Source organism: Oncorhynchus clarkii, chromosome 9, assembly GCF_045791955.1.
Source record: "Oncorhynchus clarkii lewisi isolate Uvic-CL-2024 chromosome 9, UVic_Ocla_1.0, whole genome shotgun sequence".
NCBI classification, from domain to species: Eukaryota; Metazoa; Chordata; class Actinopteri; order Salmoniformes; family Salmonidae; genus Oncorhynchus; species Oncorhynchus clarkii.
This window is the reverse complement of record NC_092155.1, coordinates 46,833,347-46,855,907: the sequence shown is the minus strand read 5'-3', so window position 1 is coordinate 46,855,907 and position 22,561 is coordinate 46,833,347. Positions and strand designations below refer to the sequence as shown.

General features: G+C 42.8%; 2 protein-coding genes across 5 annotated transcripts in view; both read right to left on the bottom strand.

Annotated features, from left to right (window-relative positions):
- The window catches only part of LOC139416423 (phosphatidylinositol 3,4,5-trisphosphate-dependent Rac exchanger 1 protein-like), a 116,476-nt gene extending 97,556 nt beyond the window's left edge, over positions 1-18,920 (bottom strand). Inside the window, exon 1 of the mRNA XM_071165021.1 lies at positions 18,338-18,920. Within this exon, the coding sequence (XP_071021122.1) occupies positions 18,338-18,481 (144 nt within the window). The 5' untranslated portion in view covers positions 18,482-18,920. The remainder of the gene's footprint in view (positions 1-18,337) is intronic.
- Positions 18,921-19,434: 514 nt separating this feature from the next.
- The window catches only part of LOC139416421 (ral GTPase-activating protein subunit beta-like), a 41,670-nt gene continuing 38,543 nt past the window's right edge, over positions 19,435-22,561 (bottom strand). For all 4 annotated transcript variants that reach the window (XM_071165017.1, XM_071165018.1, XM_071165019.1 and 1 more), the window contains exon 30: positions 19,435-22,402. In XM_071165017.1, the coding sequence (XP_071021118.1) occupies positions 22,206-22,402 (197 nt within the window). In that variant the 3' untranslated portion in view covers positions 19,435-22,205. The remainder of the gene's footprint in view (positions 22,403-22,561) is intronic.

Genomic DNA, 22,561 nt, shown 5'->3' with positions numbered 1-22,561 from the left:
GCTAACTTTTCATTGCTATTTTCACAAACAGCACTCCTGTTACTCCTCATTAACAAACACTACTACAAGTCAATTAGTTTAGACAACATTTGACAAAAGTCCCACTTAGGTCTAGTACACAGAAGCCCAGTTACAAAGGATTTGCTGCTGTTTATTTTCTTTCTTTGTTGGTGCCTCTGGTGTGCAAACAGGAAATGAAAACTTCTTTTGTCTAAATCTATTAAAAAGTGTTTCTTTTTTTCAAGTTAGATATGCGGTGGCTGGACTCAGAGGGGAAGGGGAAATAAACAAACAATGCACACAGAGTGAGTGAAGATCTTCTGGCTGGCTCGCAACACAAAAGCTGCAAGGAGGTTGTCCTGCGACAGGAAGTGAAGCTTTGTGAAGAGAGGAAGTGTGCGAGTGACATGTCGGTTTGAACATTTCCAATCAGGACATGCATGAACAGAACTGCTGGTTTTGTGCAAACAACACACTGTAAGAAGTTAAGACAGAGCTGCAGAGTGTACAGTAGTGGGCTACCGCTAAATTAATAAGTTCTTGTTGGAGAATTGAAAGTTGGGAAATTATCATAGCATTAAGACTAACTTTGCATTACTGTGACATTTAAACATATTAGGTACAAAAGTCTTAGGCCCACAGATATGATTAATGCAGTTGAATTCTGAACACAGGCTATATCAAATGCTTGATTGGTTAGGAACCGCAACAAAACCTTGGACGTCACCATAAGAGACATAAGGCTGCACTACTACTACTACTCATAAAATGGGTTTGTTAGGGTTTTATTTATTTCTACTTCCATACTCTTTTTATGTCATAGATGAAGAGGAAGCGCAATGAGAGCTAGTAGCCAACGCCCAACCATCACCACAGACAGATAGATAGCCTTTCTCTGCCACAAGCTGCCGGAGGCATGCTCAGCCAAACGTGGTCCAGTCTTGTATGACCAACAGCCAAAGGGTCAGATGTGGGTTGGTGACCGGGTTCGCTGTTTGTTGTGAATTAGCGAAGCGAGGAGGGGCCAGACCGAGAGGTGTGAACGAGCAGACGGACCATATGCTGGCGTCGGGCTCTCCATTCGCTCAACTGGAAAGTGACTGGAGAGTGAAAAGGCCTGCTGCCTCCAACGTCTGCCCTCTGATTGAAGAGCCTGGGTCGGGTTCACTGGGTATGCCACAGAAAACATATCTGAAATGGAGCAATGAACAGTGACCTTTCTTATTGGAAGGTAGTTGGCGACCTCCTCCACTTTAAAACGCTCTCGCCCGTTTCATGCCTACGGAACACAACACTGATTCTAAACACACTATTTTCTGACCCTAAGCCAGTCTGACGACAAGTGGTCCCTATGAGCTAAGCTCGCCAATCTAAACATGATTGTGTTCAAAATTCTAAAATCACATTAAATACGGACGTAGAAAGAAGGCCGCTTTCAAATCAGCTCCTATTTGAGACAATTCTGTTGAGAGTGGTAATGGTAACACCAGACTACATTCATTAAAGCTTGACTTCCACTGGTTGTGTGGACCAAATCAACCCCATAGTCCCTGTGATGCAGTTGTTTCCATAAGGACATGGGGGAGGAAGTGCTTCAGCTATATCTCCTCTTTACATTGTGAAATAACAAGCAACATCTATCTGATGGGGAAATCTAAATTGGCACATTCAGTAAGAAACCAAAAAAAGTGGTGCATTCAGCTGGGGATTAACTGATAGAGAAGTGGATCGTTTTGCTATGTCATAACAGCCGGCGGGAGCGTTCCAAGTTGCGAAAGTGGGGTAAAATCAGAGATCCTCACACAAAGTCAGTCAGCTGTAGTGGCGATGCTGGAAGTGCCATCACGCTGTTAGCACGTGGGGTCTGTTCAGGAGGTTACAGCACGTTCAGCTAGAAATGTTTTGAGTAGAACAGGGACTGGCGTCATCTCTACTCATTACATTTCTATCTGCAATGTTCCGAATGTTTCCCCTCACTGAATACACACGTGGATTCACGAGAGGAAAGGGATCCCTTTAATGGGGTTATAGACGCTCTGAAAAGGTTACCCAGATTCATTTAACAGGATTAATCAGGAGATTCACGGCACCTTGACTAGGAATGTTCTACTTCACAACCTTATGAATGACACAGGGGGTTGAAGAGGGGGCCCCTCTCGGCTGATTTGTTAAATGTCTCAAAGGATGTTCTGTTCCGTTTGGGCAGTTAACTGGCGTTGAACTAAACATCACCACTTTGTCCGTGTATCGACATTTTTTGCACAACTCATGGAGTGTGCTCACTGCTAAGTCACATTGACATAGTGACACTCTCCAAACATCAACAATAACAACCAAACGTCTGACTGGGGTTGTCAAAAGTCCTACTGTTGAGTTACCGTCATTCATCTTCCCACGTTCCCTCTCCACATCAGTGATGGGTGTGTTTAAACAAGGAGCCAAAAAGGATAAGCCTTTTTCAGTCCTTCATTCAATCACAGACAGGAGAGCTTTTTCGTGGATCCCATGCCGCTAATCTGGCAGAGGGGTAGGCAGAAAAAAAATAATGTGATGCTAAAAGTAGCACGGGGTTTCTTAAAAAAAATAAGTGTGTGCATTTGAATAAAATTCTAAGCCCTCTCTCTGCACCTCATGTGATTGCTGTTGCTGAGGGCTGAGGGGAAAGGAAGAGGGAGAAGAGGGGGAGGGGCAAGAAAAAGCAGAAGTCACAAAAGGAGCCGCTCGTCCATTGTGAAGAGAGGGGAGGGCAGAAGACGTGGTGGAGGAGGAGGGCAGAAGACGTGGTGGAGGAGGAGGGCAGAAGACGTGGTGGAGGAGGAGGGCAGAAGACGTGGTGGAGGAGGAGGGCAGAAGACGTGGTGGAGGAGGAGGGCAGAAGACGTGGTGGAGGAGGAGGGCAGAAGACGTGGTGGAGGAGGAGGGCAGAAGACGTGGTGGAGGAGGAGGGCAGAAGACGTAGTGGAGGAGGAGGGCAGAAGACGTGGTGGAGGAGGAGGAGGGCAGAAGACGTGGTGGAGGAGGAGGGCAAAAGACGTGGTGGAGGAGGAGGGCAGAAGACGTGGTGGAGGAGGAGGGCAGAAGACGTGGTGGAGGAGGAGGGCAGAAGACGTGATGGAGGAGGAGGGCAGAAGACGTGATGGAGGAGGAGGGCAGAAGACGTGATGGAGGAGGAGGGCAGAAGACGTGGTGGAGGAGGAGGGCAGAAGACGTGGTGGAGGAGGAGGGCAGAAGACGTGGTGGAGGAGGAGGGCAGAAGACGTGATGGAGGAGGAGGGCAGAAGGTTGGCCGGGGGAAGGGTGGCAGGTACATTTTGCCACTAAACTCCTGCATGGTCTCACGCATGCCTTTATTAAGCAAATGAAAAGGCTGCTATTTTGTGATAGGTGGCTGTAGGGGAAGTGGCCTAAAGTATTAGTGGTATGATGAAAAAGCAAATCAACCACTGGTTTCCAGGAATTACATCTGGGTACGACCATGGGCAAAGTGAAAAAAGTATGTGCGTTATTATGGTTATCTTTTCCCTGTGTGTGCGTGCGCACCTGTTAAAGAGGTCAGTCAATTGAGGAGAAAGATCCCTATTTCACCTTCTCTGGTAGGAACCCTTTCATGGGTCAATGAACAACTGTGGGTGTGAACAGGAAACACATGGAGAGGAAAAATAAAAACGCAAATCGGCACCGGTGAATACATTTAGGAATCTTTCAAAATGTAACAGGATTGGAAGTCTTCCACTTGTAGGCAGTCTACTGGGCAAAAGAAAATGATATGGGAAATACTCATAAGAAACAGGTACTGCATATACTTCTAAATACATGCTGCCAACCCCATTTCATGATTCGTAATGGGGCAGAACTCTCTCACGGTAGTCTAGCAGGTCTTACATAACCAAGCATTGGGGTGGGAGTCAGGGGAGAGACTGGTACAAAGCTGGAGAATTTTCCTGTTTGCTCACCAGCGATGGCTACATCAGCATTCAGCAGCTATGGTCGTCGATGAGCACCAGGCCAGCTCAGTCACAAGAGAACCCAGTGTATCAATAACATAGCCAAGCACTAAATACACTTGTCAGGTTCTCTACCCAACCCCCCTTTTCAATTCGCTCCAGTTCCCACACCAGTAAAAACGAAGTTCCTGAGTGAATTGCAGATCCAAGCTTTGTCCAAGTAGCCTAACATCGCAGTTCACCGCCCACAACCCCCCCAAAAGAAAACAAGCTAAAAACAGTAGTGTCCACCAAAAAAAGGGGCTCTTGGTTTTTTGCTGGGAAGGGAGGGAGAGATTTGGCAGTGAGGGTGGACAGGGTAGTCTTGGAGAGGAGGCCGAGGCCCTTTTGGGTCGACATGGCATGAAATTGAAGAAATAAATGAAGAAATCCCCTCTTTGTGGCCGGGCCACAGCAGAGCGAGAGAAAGGGCCCCATCGTGTCACCACCATGAAGGGAACCCCAACAAACCCCCTTTTCTCTCAAGACGTAAATTATCTGACCCCCCTCTAAAATCTCACCCTCTCCCCCACCAGCCAACTCTCTCCCAAAAGCGACCCTCTTGGCCAAGTTCATCGCCAACACAAAGTCCCCTTTGAGTCTTCTCCTTTTTCTCCCCGTCTCACTTCCGCTTTAAAAGGCTTTAGAGTTCATGGTTCTTTGAGTGGCTCACACGGGCGGAAGCTGGCTCGCTACGGGGGACGAGTCGGTCTCCTCCATTCGATTAAAGTGGTGCTGTAGACAGGAAGACTAGAGCAGAATCTTCCTCTCAAAGACAAGAGAGACCCTGTGCGGTCTTCTCTGAAGGTCTGAGGAGATTGTCAGTCGTTTAAATGGAACCAATGACTTCAGAAACATTTGCTCGTTCGTCACACACAAGAAGTCTCTCCATACATGACACTTTGTCTGGGGGTTGTCGGAAATCCCGCAAGAAGCTGTGCTTTCTAACATAGCTGAAAAACCAACGTAAAACGTTGTACTAATTGGTTCTTGAATGTCTAGAAGGAATGGGATCACAATAATAATAATAATAATAATAATTCTAACCAAAACAAATGAGTTCCTGCAGCTGTGCTGCTAGGACCCATAATTAAACACGACTCCGTGAGAATGGAGGCTTCTATCATGACAGGGTACAGTGTACAATGCATCTCATATTGCTACTTGCCTGTAAGTGAGAAGCCTGAATATTCAAATACCTCTGGGTTGCAGAAATGATGAAATACAGCACGTCCTCTGAACCAGGGCCTTTTTATTGGCCCAGTGGAAAAGAAGTGTGTCCAATTGGAGGGGAGGGTCTTTTTAACCATCTCATTTGGGGGTAAGTGTTCCCGACTTAACAGTCGCTGAACGTGTAATGAATCGGTTATAAATATCCTTTTATGAGCTCTTGGCTCTTTCAAGTCGATCCGCCGTTGCTGCCACATAATTATGGACAGTCCCCTCCCACACACACACACACACACACACACACACTTCTAAACAATAATTACAGACTTCCAAAGCCAACTCTATAATGTGCGTTTGCGTGAGAAGTACATAGTAGTGGGGACGTGTGGCACTGGAGATAACATCTAGGGACAGAGTCGAGAGGCCGTCTGGATGTGTGTCCACTGTGAAAGGGATCAGTGGGACAGGGTGAGCTGGAAGGTTCCACTATGATACAGGCCTAAGTCTGACGGTGATGTAAATCCATTTAAATTCAATCACTTTTTGACAGCATCCCTTTTAATTTAAACACAACTTTCCATACTGGAGACTTACATTTCCCTCACTAACTTTAAACATCAGCTATCTGAGCAGCTAACCGATCGCTGCAGCTGTACATAGTCCATCTGTAAATAGCCCACCCAATCTACCTACCTCATCCCCATATTGTTTTGATTTACTTTGCTGCTCTTTTGCACACCAGTATCACTACTTACACACCATCATCTGCTCATCATCATCTGCTCATCTATCACTCAAGTGTTAATATGCTAAATTGTAATTACTTTGCTACCTTGGCCTATTTATTGCCTTACCTCCTCATGCCATTTGCACACACTGTATATAGACCATTTTTTCCCCTATTGTGTTATTGACTGTACGCTTGTTTATTCCATGTGTAACTCTGTGGTGTTGGTTCTGTCGCACTGCTTTGCTTTATCTTGGCCAGGTCGCGGTTGTAAATGAGAACTTGTTCTCAACTAGCCTACCTGGTTAAATAAAGGTGAAATAGAACATTGTTTTAAATACATTGGACCTGAATGCCAAAACATTTCAAATTCACCCGATTTGCATATCATGAGACATCCATGTCTTCCTCACTGGAAAACAGAAACAGTTCAGCTTTGATATAATTTAAAAGCTTACGGGGGGTTGTCAAAACATTGACATTATTCATTCCTCTAAAAACTCAGTTTAGACCCACTGTACATCATCTGAGGTGTTTGTGCTGTGCCCGCCATCGGCCGAGACATAACACGCTCTTGTACACAGGGTGGGTGTTATTTCAAATCATAGAAATAGGACCCATCCCTTCAGACAACTGCAATTTAGCTGGCACACCACTGAAAATGTCAATTTAAATTTACATTTCTACTTCTAATTACTACCCAAAGACGGCCAACGGTCCACCCACTGTTGAATGTCAACTTAAAATGGCCATATCTATTATCTAGATTTCAATAGGTTTCCTATAACAGTATAATTTAAAACAGATATTCCCATTCAAGTCAACATTCTCTGATGTGTGGACCTCCAACCATCTTTGTGGTACCATTTTAAAAAGTTGACATTTAAAATCTATTCCCATTGTAGTAGATGTATCAGTAGTGCTGAGAAATTAGTGCTTTTTGAGGACGGTTCGGCTTCGGTTTGATTATTAAAAAATACTAAATGAATTTGATTCTGGTTTAGATGATTTGGGTTGAATGCTGTAAAAGTCCCATGATGGTAGTCTCATTACTGCTCATCACTCATTTATTTCACATTACTTTAATAAAATTGTTCAGTTGTGTATATTACATTTGTTTTATTTGATGACTTTATTTCAATTCCACGTCATCATCTCTATAGAGCTGCTGCCCTATGCTGTCTGACAATAATCACTACTTTAGTGCTTCTTCAAAGTAAATAAGGCATACTTTTATGACTGCTGAATACCAATTATCAGTTAATTACCACAGGCGTAAAAGAAAAACAGACCGGACAAGTAGATGCGCAATGGGTTACGGTCATTGTAGTCAATTACCATGTTTTATGCATTAAAATATGTAGACTTTTGGCCTGTTGGAAACTACAACTCCCTATTAGATCGCACAGTTTAGACTGGATCTGATTTAGCCCTAGAAAAAACTGTGCAATGTGTGCATTGATCTAAGAAAATAACTTGTGTTAATGTGTCTGAACCGATGGCCGGCACAACAAAACCTTGATGTAAAATAGGGTCTAAGATACAAAACATGCAAACATGAAGAAGCATTTTAGATCATTGACATGAAATAAATAAATATGCTTTTAAAATGATATCAATCTCAACCATTTATCTTTTCCAGCGATGAAGACAGGATGTCTCATGGTATGATGGGGTATGCCAAAATTGGTCAACTTTGAATGTCTTTGTCTCTTGAATGTTTTGAAACTCATGTCCAAAATGTCACCTTCTGATCACTTATACAATGAACAAATACATATGGAAGGTTTCATTCAAGTCAAAATGGGTACTGTCAGAAAGAGATTGAATTCAAATGGATTGGGTAACTTGTGCATCTCCACTCCATACTGCAGCCCCTTTTATTGCTGTTCGCTAGATAAGATTACCTTCTAACATTTGATTAATGTAGAGGAATCGGGAGTTATTGACAGCATTGGAAGTATAGCTTCAATATGTAGTGAAATGGTTAACCATATTAATCCTAGTGGTACAACATGAGGTGTGTGCATGTGTATCAATCAGTTCGACATAAGCAGCGTCATTGAGACCCGCTGAGGAGATGGCTCGTGGTGGAAAGTGCATTAGCACCCTGGCATACGATCACGGCCATAATGGGATCAAAGCAGACACCCACTGGTCCTGAATCAGACAAGAGGAGCGGAACCAGGCAGAGACAGTACCGTAGCCAATAAACAGTCCCGATTCAGCTGAACGGTGTTCTCTCTGTGAAGCATTGTTCCCAGCCAGTTAGTCACCAAAACTGATGAGAGAACAGTCAATGGCATATTTTTTTTTTCACCTCTATTTTAACCAGGTAGGCTAGTTGAGAACAAGTTCTCATTTACAACTGCGACCTGGCCAAGATAAAGCAAAGCAGTTCGACACAAACAACAACACAGAGTTACACATGGAATAAACAAACATACAGAAGAAAACAAAAGTCTATATACAGTTTGTGCAAATGAGGTAAGATAAGGGAGGTAAGGCAATAAATAGGCCATAGTGGCGAGGTAATTACGATATAGCAATTAAACACTGGAGTGATAGATGTGCAGAAGATGAATGTGCAAGTAGAGATACTGGGGTGCAAAGGAGCTAAATAAATAAATACAATATGGGGATGTGGTAGTTGGATAGGCTATTTACAGATGGCTATGTACAGGTGAAATTATCTGTGAGCTGCTCTGACAGCTGGTGCTTGAAGTTAGTGGGGGAGATATGGGTCTCCAGCTTCAGTGATTTTTGCAGTTCGTTCCAATCATTGGCAGCAGAGAACTGGAAGGAAAAGCAGCCAAAGGAGGAATTGGCTTTGAGGGTGACTAGTGAAATATACCTGCTGGAGCGCGTGCTGCGGGTGGGTGCTGCTATGGTGACCAGTGAACTGAGATAAGGCGGGACTTTACCTAGCAAAGACTTGATGACCAGGAGCCAAATGGTTTGGCAACGAGTATGAAGCGAGGGCCAGCCAACGAGAGAGTACAGGTCGCAGTGGTGGGTAATATATGGGGCTTTGGTGACAAAACAGATGGCACTGTGATAGACTGCATCCAGATTGTTGAGTAGAGTGTTGGAGGCTATTTTATACATGACATTACCGAAGTCGAGGACCGGTCGGATGGTCAGTTTTACGAGGGTATGTTTGGCAGCATGTGTGAAGGATGCTTTGTTGCGAAATAGGAAGCCGATTCTAGATGTAATTTTGGATTGGAGATGCTTAATGTGGGTCTGGAAGGAGAGTTTACAGTCTAACCAGACACCTAGGTATTTGTAGTTGTCCACATATTCAGAACCCCTCCCCTCCAAGTCAGAACCCCTCCACCATGACACATCTTCTGATCAGATGGTACCATGCCATCTTTAACTGAACCCAATGAGACTAGTTTTACAACAGTAGAAAAATACAGGTAAGTCAAAATAAAGGAAACACTAACATAGTGTCTTAATAGGGCGTTGGGCCACCACATGTCGCCAAAGCAGCTTCAGTGCATGACAAAGCGAACATTCAACGTAAGTGCATGATTCGTCCCTGAAATAGGATTCCCTCAAAACACTCAAAGAGTGTTCGCCCACTATTCCAATACATCTCATATTTAAGGACGCATGTAGACACGGAGCACAGTCAATTAGAGGTCTTAAGATAAACCACAAGGAGTCACACACCCCATCCATCACTACTGTCACAAATCAACCTTCTATTAGTCTTCAACTAGGCCGGGGTGCAGAAAGTTCAACATCAGAACTCCAATTCAACGTTAATCAAAACCCTTTGGCGCTGTTCATGGATGGAGAGTGTGTCAGAATGGAAGGTCTACTACGGTCGTAGCGTTTGGTTGTGGTCAATGTTTCTCAATAGAATGGTGACCTTCGCCCCCGTCAATCCCCCACACATCTGGTTCTGTTTGACAATCCTGACAAACGTTTCGCTGCCCAGCAGCCTCTGTCCACAAACTGTTCCAGGCAATTCCCAAAGGGCGCTGATGGGAATTCCTGGATAGTTCTCTCTGTGTGACTGGCTGACATGCCATTGGGTTCAAATCTAAACTTTTACAGGCATCCTTCCATTCTACCTTTTCACTTGGGAGGAGAAAAGAAAACGCCCTGTTCAATTAATGGGTATTGGCTTGCTCTGGGAAAGTACTTGTCTCGCTTTTGTTCAGGTCAAGATGTCAAGCGGGCATTGATGGTCTCCCATTGCTGCCTTTTACAAGGGAGGCCATGTAACTAATTCATCATATATCACCCATTTCGAAAACACTTTGTGTGACCATTAACATTCCTTGTCGTGACTTTTTTACATTGAAGGCTTGTGTCACCGAAGTGTCCTCATTCAAACTGAACAACACATCTGGATAGACTTCACTTTGTCCACGTACTTCAGTGTGCTAGAAAACAAACACACAGGCCAATTGAGAATGTCACTGACGCCTGACAGGGAGAGAACAGTCTTTCAACAGACAGTGCTGCTATGCCTATGGTCTTGTATTCACCGCGACTATGCAGAGAGATCCACGTTTATCTGATCTCATGAACCACCATTTACCCCTTGAATTCCTAAAGCAAATGCTTCTGCATTAAATCAATCATTACGGCATCACAGAAAATGATTTAACACCACAAAGAATTTAAAAACTAGAAGGAAGAAAGATATTATATATATATATATATATATATATTACACATACATACATACATACATACATTGAATTCAGAAGTTCACATACACTTAGGTTGGAGTCATTAAAACTCATTTTTCACCACTCCACATTTCTTGTGAACAAACTATAGCTTTGGCAAGTTGGTTAGGACACCTACTTTGTGCATGACACAAGTAATTTTTCCAATAATTGTTTACATGTGCAGTTGCAAACCATAGTCTGGTTATTTTATGGTGGTTTTGGAGCAGTGGCTTCTTCCTTGATGAGCGGCCTTTCAGGTTATGTCGATATAGGACTTGTTTTACTGTGGATATAGATACTTTTGTACCGGTTTCCTCCAGCATCTTCACAAGGTCCTTTGCTGTTGTTCTGGGATTGATTTGCACTTTTCGCACCAAAGAACGTTCATCTCTAGGAGACAGAACGCGTCTCCTTCCTGAGCGGTATGATGTCTGCGTGGTCACATGGTGTTTATAATTGCGTACTATTGTTTGTATAGATGAACGTGGTACCTTCAGGCATTTGTAAATTGCTCCCAAGGATGAACAAGACTTGTGGAGGTCTACAATTCTTTTTCTGAGGTCTTGGCTGATTTCTTTTGATTTTCACATGATGTCAAACAAAGAGGCACTGAGTTTGAAGGTAGGCCTTGAAATACATCCACAGGTACACCTCCAATTGACTCAAATGATGTCAATTAGACTATCAGAAGCTTTTAAAGCCATGACATAATTTTCTGGAATTTTCCAAGCTGTTTAAATGCATAGTCAACTTAGTGTATGTAAACTTCTGACCCACTGTAAATGTGGTACAGTGAAATAATCTGTCTGTAAACAATTGTTGGAAAAAATGACTTGTAGAAAGTAGATGTCCTACCCGACTTGCCAAAACTATAGTTTGTTAACAGGAAATTTGTGGAGTGGTTGAAAACAGAGTTTTAATGACTCCAACCTAAGTGTATGTAAACTTCAGACTTCAACTGTATATGTACAGTGCCTTGCGAAATTATTCGGCCCCCTTGAACTTTGCGACCTTTTGCCACATTTCAGGCTTCAAACATAAAGATATAAAACTGTATTTTTTTGTGAAGAATCAACAACAAGTGGGACACAATCATGAAGTGGAACGACATTTATTGGATATTTCAAACTTTTTTAACAAATCAAAAACTGAAAAATTGGGCGTGCAAAATTATTCAGCCCCTTTACTTTCAGTGCAGCAAACTCTCTCCAGAAGTTCAGTGAGGATCTCTGAGTGATCCAATGTTGACCTAAATGACTAATGATGATAAATACAATCCACCTGTGTGTAATCAAGTCTCCGTATAAATGCACCTGCACTGTGATAGTCTCAGAGGTCCGTTAAAAGCGCAGAGAGCATCATGAAGAACAAGGAACACACCAGGCAGGTCCGAGATACTGTTGTGAAGAAGTTTAAAGCCGGATTTGGATACAAAAATATTTCCCAAGCTTTAAACATCCCAAGGAGCACTGTGCAAGCGATAATATTGAAATGGAAGGAGTATCAAACCACTGCAAATCTACCAAGACCTGGCCGTCCCTCTAAACTTTCAGCTCATACAAGGAGAAGACTGACCAGAGATGCAGCCAAGAGGCCCATGATCACTCTGGATGAACTGCAGAGATCTACAGCTGAGGTGGGAGACTCTGTCCATAGGACAACAATCAGTCGTATATTGCACAAATCTGGCCTTTATGGAAGATTGGCAAGAAGAAAGCCATTTCTTAAAGATATCCATAAAAAGTGTTGTTTAAAGTTTGCCACAAGCCACCTGGGAGACACACCAAACATGTGGAAGAAGGTGCTCTGGTCAGATGAAACCAAAACTGAACTTTTTGGCAACAATGCAAAACGTTATGTTTGATGTAAAAGCAACACAGCTGAACACACCATCCCCACTGTCAAACATGGTGGTGGCAGCATCATGGTTTGGGCCTGCTTTTCTTCAGCAAGGACAGGGAAGATGGTTAAAATTGATGGGAAGATGGATGGAGCCAAATACAGGACCATTCTGGAAGAAAACCTGATGGAGTCTGCAAAAGACCTGAGACTGGGACAGAAATTTGTCTTCCAACAAGACAATGATCCAAAACATAAAGCAAAATCTACAATGGAATGGTTCAAAAATAAACATATCCAGGTGTTAGAATGGCCAAGTCAAAGTCCAGACCTGAATCCAATCGAGAATCTGTGGAAAGAACTGAAAACTGCTGTTCACAAATGCTCTCCATCCAACCTCACTGAGCTCGAGCTGTTTTGCAAGGAGGAATGGGAAAAAATGTCAGTCTCTCGATGTGCAAAACTGATAGAGACATACCCCAAGCGACTTACAGCTGTAATCGCAGCAAAAGGTGGCGCTACAAAGTATTAACTTAAGGGGGCTGAATAATTTTGCACGCCCAATTTTTCAGTTTTTGATTTGTTAAAAAAGTTTGAAATATCCAATAAATGTTGTTCCACTTCATGATTGTGTCCCACTTGTTGTTGATTCTTCACAAAAAAATACCTTTATATATCTTTATGTTTATATCTTTATGTTTGAAGCCTGAAATGTGGCAAAAGGTCGCAAAGTTCAAGGGGGCCGAATACTTTCGCAAGGCACTGTATGTATGTGGGAGTCCAAGTAGGATTAAAACAGGGTGATCAGTCCAATATAGACAGTTCAATGCCAAACACGTAGCTCGATATGTGCTTCCCTCCTATGCTAATCCGCTCAGAAATATCTGTAACATTTTGAAAACATAGCCACAGGGTATGTGACATTATGCCACTGCGCTACTCCAGAGGTTTAGACACGTTAACTAGATTCCTCAAATTCCTGATGCAGTCTTATGCTTCGGAAAGAAATGGCTTACGAGCACACATGACTAGAAATGAAACCAAGATTAGTTGGGCCTGACACTTTCCTCTTTTTGTGTCACGGTGTGGCTGTAATCTGTTGGCTTGGCAACATAACGGCTGCAATAAGGTACTAATTGTCTTGAGGGAGACCGAGCGCTGTGACTTCTTAAGGAGCACGACATCAAATGCATACCTCCCATTGGAGGGTTAAGCCTTGGCCCTGGGTTTGGACAGAACTGTAGGGCTTGTGTAACGGAATTGTCACAGTGTTGGAAGACAGGATGGGATACAAAGACAGGGCCCAATGGGGGGGCAATTTACGTGAGCTTTGGGGAGGAGTAGAGGTCTCCTGGATATGCTGAGACTTAAGATTTTATTCAATCAAAACCTTGAGCCAGTTTCAAGGGTAAGACAAAAGGCAGTACTCCTCTTGCGCTGCCTGAAATGTGTATTTGGACTATTTTAAATCAATAAAACAATGCTTACCACGTAGAATCTAAAGAAACAACTGGATATGTAAGCACATTTTCATAGTGTAGAAGGACTGCTGTTCGTCAGACTCTACAAGATATTGGCTGCTTGGCTACCCATCCACATCGCTCTGGCCAACTGACGTTTCTTCTCCACGATAAGTCTGGATTGGCCTCCCTCCCCAATGAGTTCTAGAACGCGAACACATTCCGACCACTCTGATTGGTCCCAGAAACCGATGGGTTGGGCCAGAGCCGGCCTACATGATGACGTTATCAACTTTGATACTCTGATAGATTAGAGACGATCCAATCACTGATACATTTGTTTTGTACAACTCCTCTCATTTTCAAGTAGCACAAACGACTTCAAAGATGGAAGTTTCAGACTGGTTGTATGAAACGATCAATAGAGCAGCGGGAATAAATTCAGGGTGAGTAGACAGGTAAAGATATTGGGCCTTTGGCTCCTTATTGGTCACTCATCAAGTTGAGGCACATGATGAGCTTTCGTGTCAGGCCTTTGAAGTCTTATTAAGAAGCGTATTTAAAAGGGCCAGAAACAAACTACTTGGCAGGAGTCGGGACCCAGCAGCAACCCCCCAGCGCTTCTATTCCAGACCCTTCCATAAAGACACGACGGGGCGTTTTCCCTTTTGCAGAGTAGAGTCTGGTTTGTTAGTTAGAGCCCTGGAGTTGGGGTTACAGAGTTGAAGCCACCGGCGCAGCAGGCGGGAGTTATAAACGGACCTATTTATAGTAGTAGACACCAGGGCAGAGAAACCTGATGCTGGTGTATCCTAGTGTGGAGAGATGGCGGGATGATGGAGAGAGCAGCTTAGAGAGGAAGCTCAAGGCTGACTTCCTGTGTGTCTTCCAAGGTAATGAGCACAGCCTTGTGGGTCATCCTGTTTGTTCAACCAGGCTTGTCATTGGCCCCACCACAGCTGGATTGGCCACAGGAGTCAACACCAGCTTGGCAGCAAGGGGAAATAAAGAGGATTTGAAGGTTTCACCTTTAAGGAGGAAACCACAGACATATCCTCGGTCATATACTCACTGGCATGGGAAGGAACACTCAAGCACACACACAAATCAGATGAACCCCCTTACGAGTAAGTTATCTAGTGTGTGTGTGTGTGTGTGTGGCCAGGGGCGGGTTACAAAGGGCTACATCTCCAGATGTTTCCTATTATAGGTTATGGAGTATCAAATGTTTCAAAGTCATCCCTGAACCACTTCCATCTTTTCCACATGCGCACATGACAGACAGTGGTTGACAGAGGTTATCACCCAGCTAATCAGAACATTACGATAATACAGAGTTTTAAGGCCATGTAGATGTCCAGGGTTGAGTTAAGTTGGAGACCGTAGCAAAATGCTTTGAAACGGAAAACCAAATAAGTGTTCTAATTGGACAAGTCCTAGATGGTAAATATTCGTTAAACTTTGTCTAAAAACGTTCTCTCCCTACTGAACACGACCCAGGTCGGGTGGAGGTTTGTGGGAGAAGCGTGTCGAGGTTTGGGTGGATATTATTGCCAATTTGTTTTTTGCAAGGCTCCAATGTTGTGACGAGTGGTCAGGATGCAAAAAGACATCTCATTTACAAAAACACCAATCGTTGTAAAAGTTGCATCTCCTTTTTTCTAAGGTTTGCTTAAATGTTGTGGAAATCCCACACCACATCCACACAGGATGATGTCACTAACCATATTCATGCCATATCCTACATTTTGTAGGATAATGTCGGGAAAATCCGAGCTGATGTGAGCAGAAAAAACTAGCGCCGCACTCCAATTCTTCAGAGAGCTGATCAACGCAAATAAAGCACCGTACCATTTAACAAACATGAGTAGATACCAGTTACCACCAAAGACTGAAATTAAATTAAAGTGAGCTGTCCAAATGCAAAGCATCGGTTCTACTAGTCCCCCCCCAAAAAATGGGACCGGAGATCTGTAATGACATTGTGGCGCAAAACGAATCCTGTTATCCCCACCCAGCCAATTTGATATGCTCGCTGGCTTCGGTAATTGCCAAGAGATAAGGGACGTGGGTTAGAGATGTCAAAAGCTCGATAAACATTTCTGAGTGTCATTCCGCTCGTACGTGTATCGATTGTGTGTTTGATGCAGACTAGTTGCAACACAAAAGGTGGGGGAAACAGAATCGATGGCGAGAGCAATGGGGGGAGGGGGTATTCTTTCATCAACCGCTGCGCCTCCATTTCACCCCAGCCTCTCTCATAACCAGCGAAGATTATGAACAAACAACCAACCAACCGACCAAGTGTCTCTCAAAGAGGAAACGCTGTGAGGCTTAGTGGTCAGTACAGTATCAGATTACACTCTCAATCTCCCCCAAGGTGATCACTGACTCCCCATCTATCGGCTCAGGTGTCTTCAATGGGGGGAGAGAGAGAGACTGGGGCTATCTTTACTAAAAACATATGGCCTCAGTCCTGGCCCATCTAACCCCCAGCCAGACAGTCCTTATCAACACCAGATTGGCTGTTTGACGACAAAAGCTTGGATTCCCGGCAGGGAGGGGAGAAGGGAGTAGCATAGCATTATCGGATTAGCCAGGATTGGAGCGAAACTGATTTTATGGATGTGTTGGAGACTTTCCACAATCCGCTGAGCCATTGATGCCACGCCATGGCCGTCACTAGATCAATGGACTTTGGGTAGCATGTGAAGCACACAAGATCATACACAGACACACATATATAGCCACATGCACTGCCACATGCACTCACACAAAACCGGGTGCCATGAAAATGAGTTTTACAACAGTTGTAAATAGTATTATCAGCCTTATCATTACAACAGCAGACAGTTGATTCTGCAATTGTCCATAAACGTAAGTCTCTAGAGTCTAACCCCTGGAGTGACGTGAACGGGTTAGTTAAGTGGACAGCAGTGTGCTGCTGTTGGGGCTATCCACCCCCTGGCCCCATCTTCACCTGAGCAAGCATGGGTTAAATTAAGAGATGTTACATGATGTAATGGGAGGCAAGAGGCTGCGGTGAGGGGAAGTAGGGGGATGAGATTCAGACATTGCCTGTATGTTTTAGAAATACATAGAAGTTGGGAGTTATGGTGTGTGTTTAGTCCCCGGTTGCTTTACACCAGTTAATGAGGTTTGTTGACCGTTATGCAACGCTGCTCCACATAAAGTGAATAATAAATTGGGGATTAAACGTGAAGAGTATTGGGGATTAAACGTGAAGAGTCATACAGGTCTAAAAATGAACAGTTGATTAGTTTAATGCTTGTTCATTACTTACTCTACTTTCATACACTATTCCCATAGAACAACCCCACCTTCATGTTCATGCATAGCCCCCTTCCATGTTCAGGCTCTCCATGGGAAGTGTGTAAGAGGACAAAATATTGAGTTCACCCCAGCACAGAATGCCTATCAATTGACTGACAGCCCTCTTTTCAAATGTGTAAAATCCATTGGGCACATGTCATCATTCTTTCCAGCCCTTGGATGCTTATCAATCACATGTGGTCGTTTGTATCTTACAACATATCTGATTCAAATAACCAACTCATCATCATCAAGTTTGGATTATTTGAATCAGTTGTGTAGTGCTAGGACAAAAACCAAAACGGGGGGGGGGGGGGCAGGACCGAGTTTGGGAAACCCTGTCATATAGTAGTTTGCAATAGCCATGGTTCAAGGTTAGGCTGTCATCATCCATCAACGAGGCCACCTGCACTGTGCATAGAGACGACGGCCCGGATAATGGGAGGAGACAACACAGGAGACTGGAAACAAAGAGATGACAAGGAGAGGTGACAAATTGAATTGCCACCTGCAGCTGGTCTAGACTCGAGCTTCGGGCACAGCGGTGTGTTCTCGGGTGACGCGTGAAAAATGAGCCCATTCATTATTCAGATGTGATTATAGAAAACGTGATACCTAACACTTACTATGAAGTGATACATTGGCTCGCAATTATCAATGAATAAATGCACACCATTACTGTCGCGAATCAGCGGGAAACCAGGCTACATCATTTGAATTGCGCTTCTATTAAATTCACGGTTTCATCAGAATTTACAAGATGAAGACGTTCCAAAATCAACGGTGTTGTACTAGCCCAAGGCTGTGAAGTCCCCGTTCCCCCAACGGAAATTATAAAATGCAGCTAATCATTATTATGGACACCACTCTACAGGCTGCCATCAACAGAATGGTGAACTGTCGCTACACATTAAGACCAAAAATTGGAATGTGATTCAGCCAGCCTAGCACAGCCAGCAGCACCCGTAGAAAGCTGGCCATGACTTCACTTTCTGCAAGGGTGTTTGTTGCCAGCAATTTGTGATACAATGATACAACTGCTTGCCAACAGCTGAACAATATAAATATCCTGTCTGGCAAGTAGCCATGGGTTCAATTGAGGCAAAGAAAGAGCGATCAAAAACTTACCGATTGAAGGAAAAGTAATACCCGAACGTAATCCCTCTCGGTGTTCAAAATTTCATTTAAAACACAGAGCCTCAAGCGTTGCTGGCGGTCCGAATCTTTGGTGCCGTGAACACCGCCGTTATCATGTTGCCCGTCTTCTTCCATAATTTATATTTATCCAAAGAGTAGGAAAATAACACGTTCAATTATTATTTATACTTGGTTCACTGCAAAAGTATTCCGAGTTAGTTGCAGTTTAAGTCCATTTTCAACACCGTATCTTCAAACCCCAATGCAATGATGCGCAATGCGTATAAACTTCAACAAAAGTAACAAAACAAAAACATGCGTCTTTATTCTGATTTTTTTTCTCTCTAGAAAAGACAGAGACACTGCAATAAACGACGAATGACTGCTGATCGATTTGCGAGATCCGATTCTGCGACAAGAAAATAACTTCAGCTGAGAATGTACAGCTCACAATAAAGGCTGAGGATTGCTAAATCACATGTTCTCGAGATGGTTAGTTGTGTGTCAACATAAGTTTTGAGGAGACGACAGCACATGATGCAGGCAGCAGTAATTTCACAGACTCTCAGAAGGCAGTCTGAAAAGCGCTTGTTGTCCTCTTGGCTTCTGTGGGGAATGAGAGCAATGCAACAACGTGCCAGTGGTCGCTTTCAGAAGTGCAGCAGTGTAGGGACTGTCTTTACGTTAACATTGCGAATTTAATTAAGTTCAACATCAAATAATTCATTCTGCACCTCTTAAATACATATGCCCAGTCATTCTTTCAATAAGGCTGCCTACTTATTTTTACTTTATGCATGGCACAAACCAGGCCTATTGAACAAATTGATGGGCAAGTCAATGGAACAGGCTGCAAATTAAGTCGACTGTTTTATGGATTCAATTTAATATTTTAGAGGACTGTCATTATTATGAAGAGGGTCTGAGAAACAATTTGCTACCACCAAGTTCCTACGGACTCGAGCACTGTAGCTGAACGCCAACAGCAGCAGTGTCCGATTTATAAATGTCAGCGCAAGGGGACCTCTTGTGGACTCATTCGTAGCACAGCATCAAACTCAAACAATCCACTCATGCAGAGAACATTAAAAAGTGTGATTCAACTTTATTCCTCAGACACCATGTAAACAAAGGTTGGGGATCAAAAGGATTAAATGAAAAGATAAGTTTTAATCAATGCAGGTTACATTCATTTTCCACTGTGATTCTCCCAGACAGTTGCATACATACATACATTTTGTTTTTGCCTTTTTAAAAGAGGAATGCAACAGACAAACCTCACCATTTCTTATATTTTACATATAATTCTTCCTTTCTGTACAACACAAGTTCTTAAATATTACCAAACGACAAATAAGTAATTCAGGATAAGATTAGCTATTGATTGTATGCAATTGCTTTGATTAACTAATATTCCATACTTTTTTTCATTAACAAAAAAAAAGGTAGGCTATGTGCAAAAGCACATACATTCATAAAACCGTCAAAAAGTAAGACAATCTAATTCAATGATAGATTAAACGTCATAGACTAAGGGGTCTATTTCAGACAAATAAATATCTATTCATTTTTTTTCCAGCTCCTGTGAAAAGTGTGTGTAAAACCCTCCATTGTCTACATTGTCTGAATATTATATGCCCACGGGGAGTAATTGGTGCCTGTAACTGGATTTAGATGTAGCCTATTACAAACAAGTTGTTTTGTTTTTATTTGAATTTGACGAGTATTATTCACTGTCTTTTTTGGGGTCTTATCAATAGTAAATTCAATGTTGCTTTTTGACAACATCTGGCATGTCCAATTGGATTGGATAACAAAATAAAGGAAATACACAACTTGAAGCATCCACATATTTAGCCAGGGAGCACCTCAACACATCTAGAACTTATTTATTCATCAAAACCCAGCCTTTTCGCACCACACCGCCAGCTACTCTACCCATAATTCCTACTGTGAAAATAGCTAAAATATTTCTGACACACCCCTGGACCTATAGTGCTACCGCCCCATTGCGTTAGGTTTGTTAAAATAGATCCTAAGTCTTTTCGTCATTTACATTTCACAAGATAAAACTCTTCCTTGAGTATATTTCCAAACTGCAGACCACTGTAAAAAAAAGGAAAAAAATAAATAGTAAGTAAAAAAAAACATCTATATAAAAATGTGCCCCAGTGCATAAAGACTAAAGATCAAATAAATATGTATGGAGGTTTATCCTTTTCAATCATTGCCATAAATAAATGCACATTATTACTGGCAGACAGTAAAGGGTTCGCTTCAGGGCTTTTAAAAGCACAGTAAGTAAACAAAAATCGGTAAACCAATTGCAATACGCAAAGTAAACTCACGATTGTATAGATGGAATAAAACTGTTAATTTGCAGTGAATATGAAAATCTGTTAATTCTAATCATTTTCTGATTCCTAATCACATGTAACTGTACTTGACTTTTCCTTAATACAACTAGCCTATCAGTCAACTTGCCATCCAATGAAACAAAGTGTATTTTCGCATAACGTTTTCTTTTAGAAGATACAACAAAAAACATAATAGATCTTGAGACAATCTCACAATTCAAAGAGACCAACACCGTTTCTCCGTACACAAGGAGATGCATTTCTGATAAAGAAAAAAAAAAGTGTGCCTTCTTCAGAATGGAGAAGAACCATGTGCCATCAGCAGAAAGGAGAAGAACCGTATGCTCATCTTCCATCACTTCCATGTGTTGCATCACGCATCCAGTATAGACATGCCGTTGCGTGGGATGGAGTGACTGATCTGATTAGACTTGCAGACGAGACCAGAAACACCTCAGATGCAATGTTGACATCTGCAGTCTCACACAAACAGTGCAATATGACCTATATGTCAAAATGGTTCAGTGCCGGAACGAATAACACTGGTCTACTTCATTGTAAGAACAATATCTATGCAATCTCTCAGTTAGCAGCTGACCAACATTAAAGGGATAGTTCACCACTACACCTTAAAACTGGTATGAAAACAGAATAATTTAGATAAGGGGGTGAAGTACCCCTTTAAATGTCTTTGCTTATTTTTCCATGTTTTGAGACTCAGTAAGTAAGCTGACCAATGCCTAATATTGCTGCAATGTTCAACTCCATTCTCTCAATGACATGGAAGACTTTGGACAGATACATGAGAGGAGAATGCTTTTTTTAGATAAGATGTAAACACTTTCAAAGTAATATATGGATCTATCGCGTAAAATGTCTTGATCCAACTGCAGTTCACCAAATCTCTCACCACAACCACCCGCACGTTATCGGCCCAAATCCCAGATTTGCATCCAAATCCCAGAGTCTCTCCTTCCTCTCCCCATCTGTATCGATATGATACATGTAAAATGATCAAGTAACCCTATACTAGGAGTCTGGTCCATCTACATTTAGGCTACATCTTCATTAAAAACAGAAACTCTAAAATGGAGAATTAAAAGGCCAATAACGTTGTCCACTCTTCATCACAATATTAAAACAAGACCAAAAGTAGATTATCCTATTGCAAATTATAGAGTGTCAGAAACTGGTGCCACAAAGCATAGAGTAGACTGATAAGGATGTGCAGTATATTTTCAATGCCAAGTGTCCCGAGCTTAACTGGGGCTTAGTAGCCACCAAAAAGACAGGCTCAGATGTGTTCGTACTACAAATGCACTGCTTGCACCTGGGTAACAATTTTTTTGACACTGCTCTCGATGTCAATGGCAGCGTTTGACATAAATAACAAAATAGAACTGTATAAATATAGAGAATCTGGGGCTGTGTGTGTGTGTGTGTGTGTGTGTGTGTGTGTGAGAGTGTGTGTCTGTTAGTGTTTTTCAAAGGGAGGGGAGGGGTCAAAGGTGAACAGGCCTCCCCTCCCCCACGTCTTGGAAGAGTGAGGTGTAGAACTCGGGCTCCAGCTGCTTGTTGCGGTAGCGGTGCACGACGTCTGCAATCTTCTGCTTGCGCCGCACGTGCGGCGGGCTGTACGTCTCGCTCTCCAGTCGCTTCCGCCGGCACACGTTGATGACCGTTTGGCGCACCAGGAACCCTGGGTGAAAACAGCAAGTAGAATGTGACATAATGAGCCAAACAAAATAGGAGTGGAATTTAGTCATATTTTTAGTTTGTAATATCCCAGGGGCAGGATGACAAAACCGCCAACACGGCAATGGGTAGAGAAGGAAGCATAACATAAATGACTAAGCCA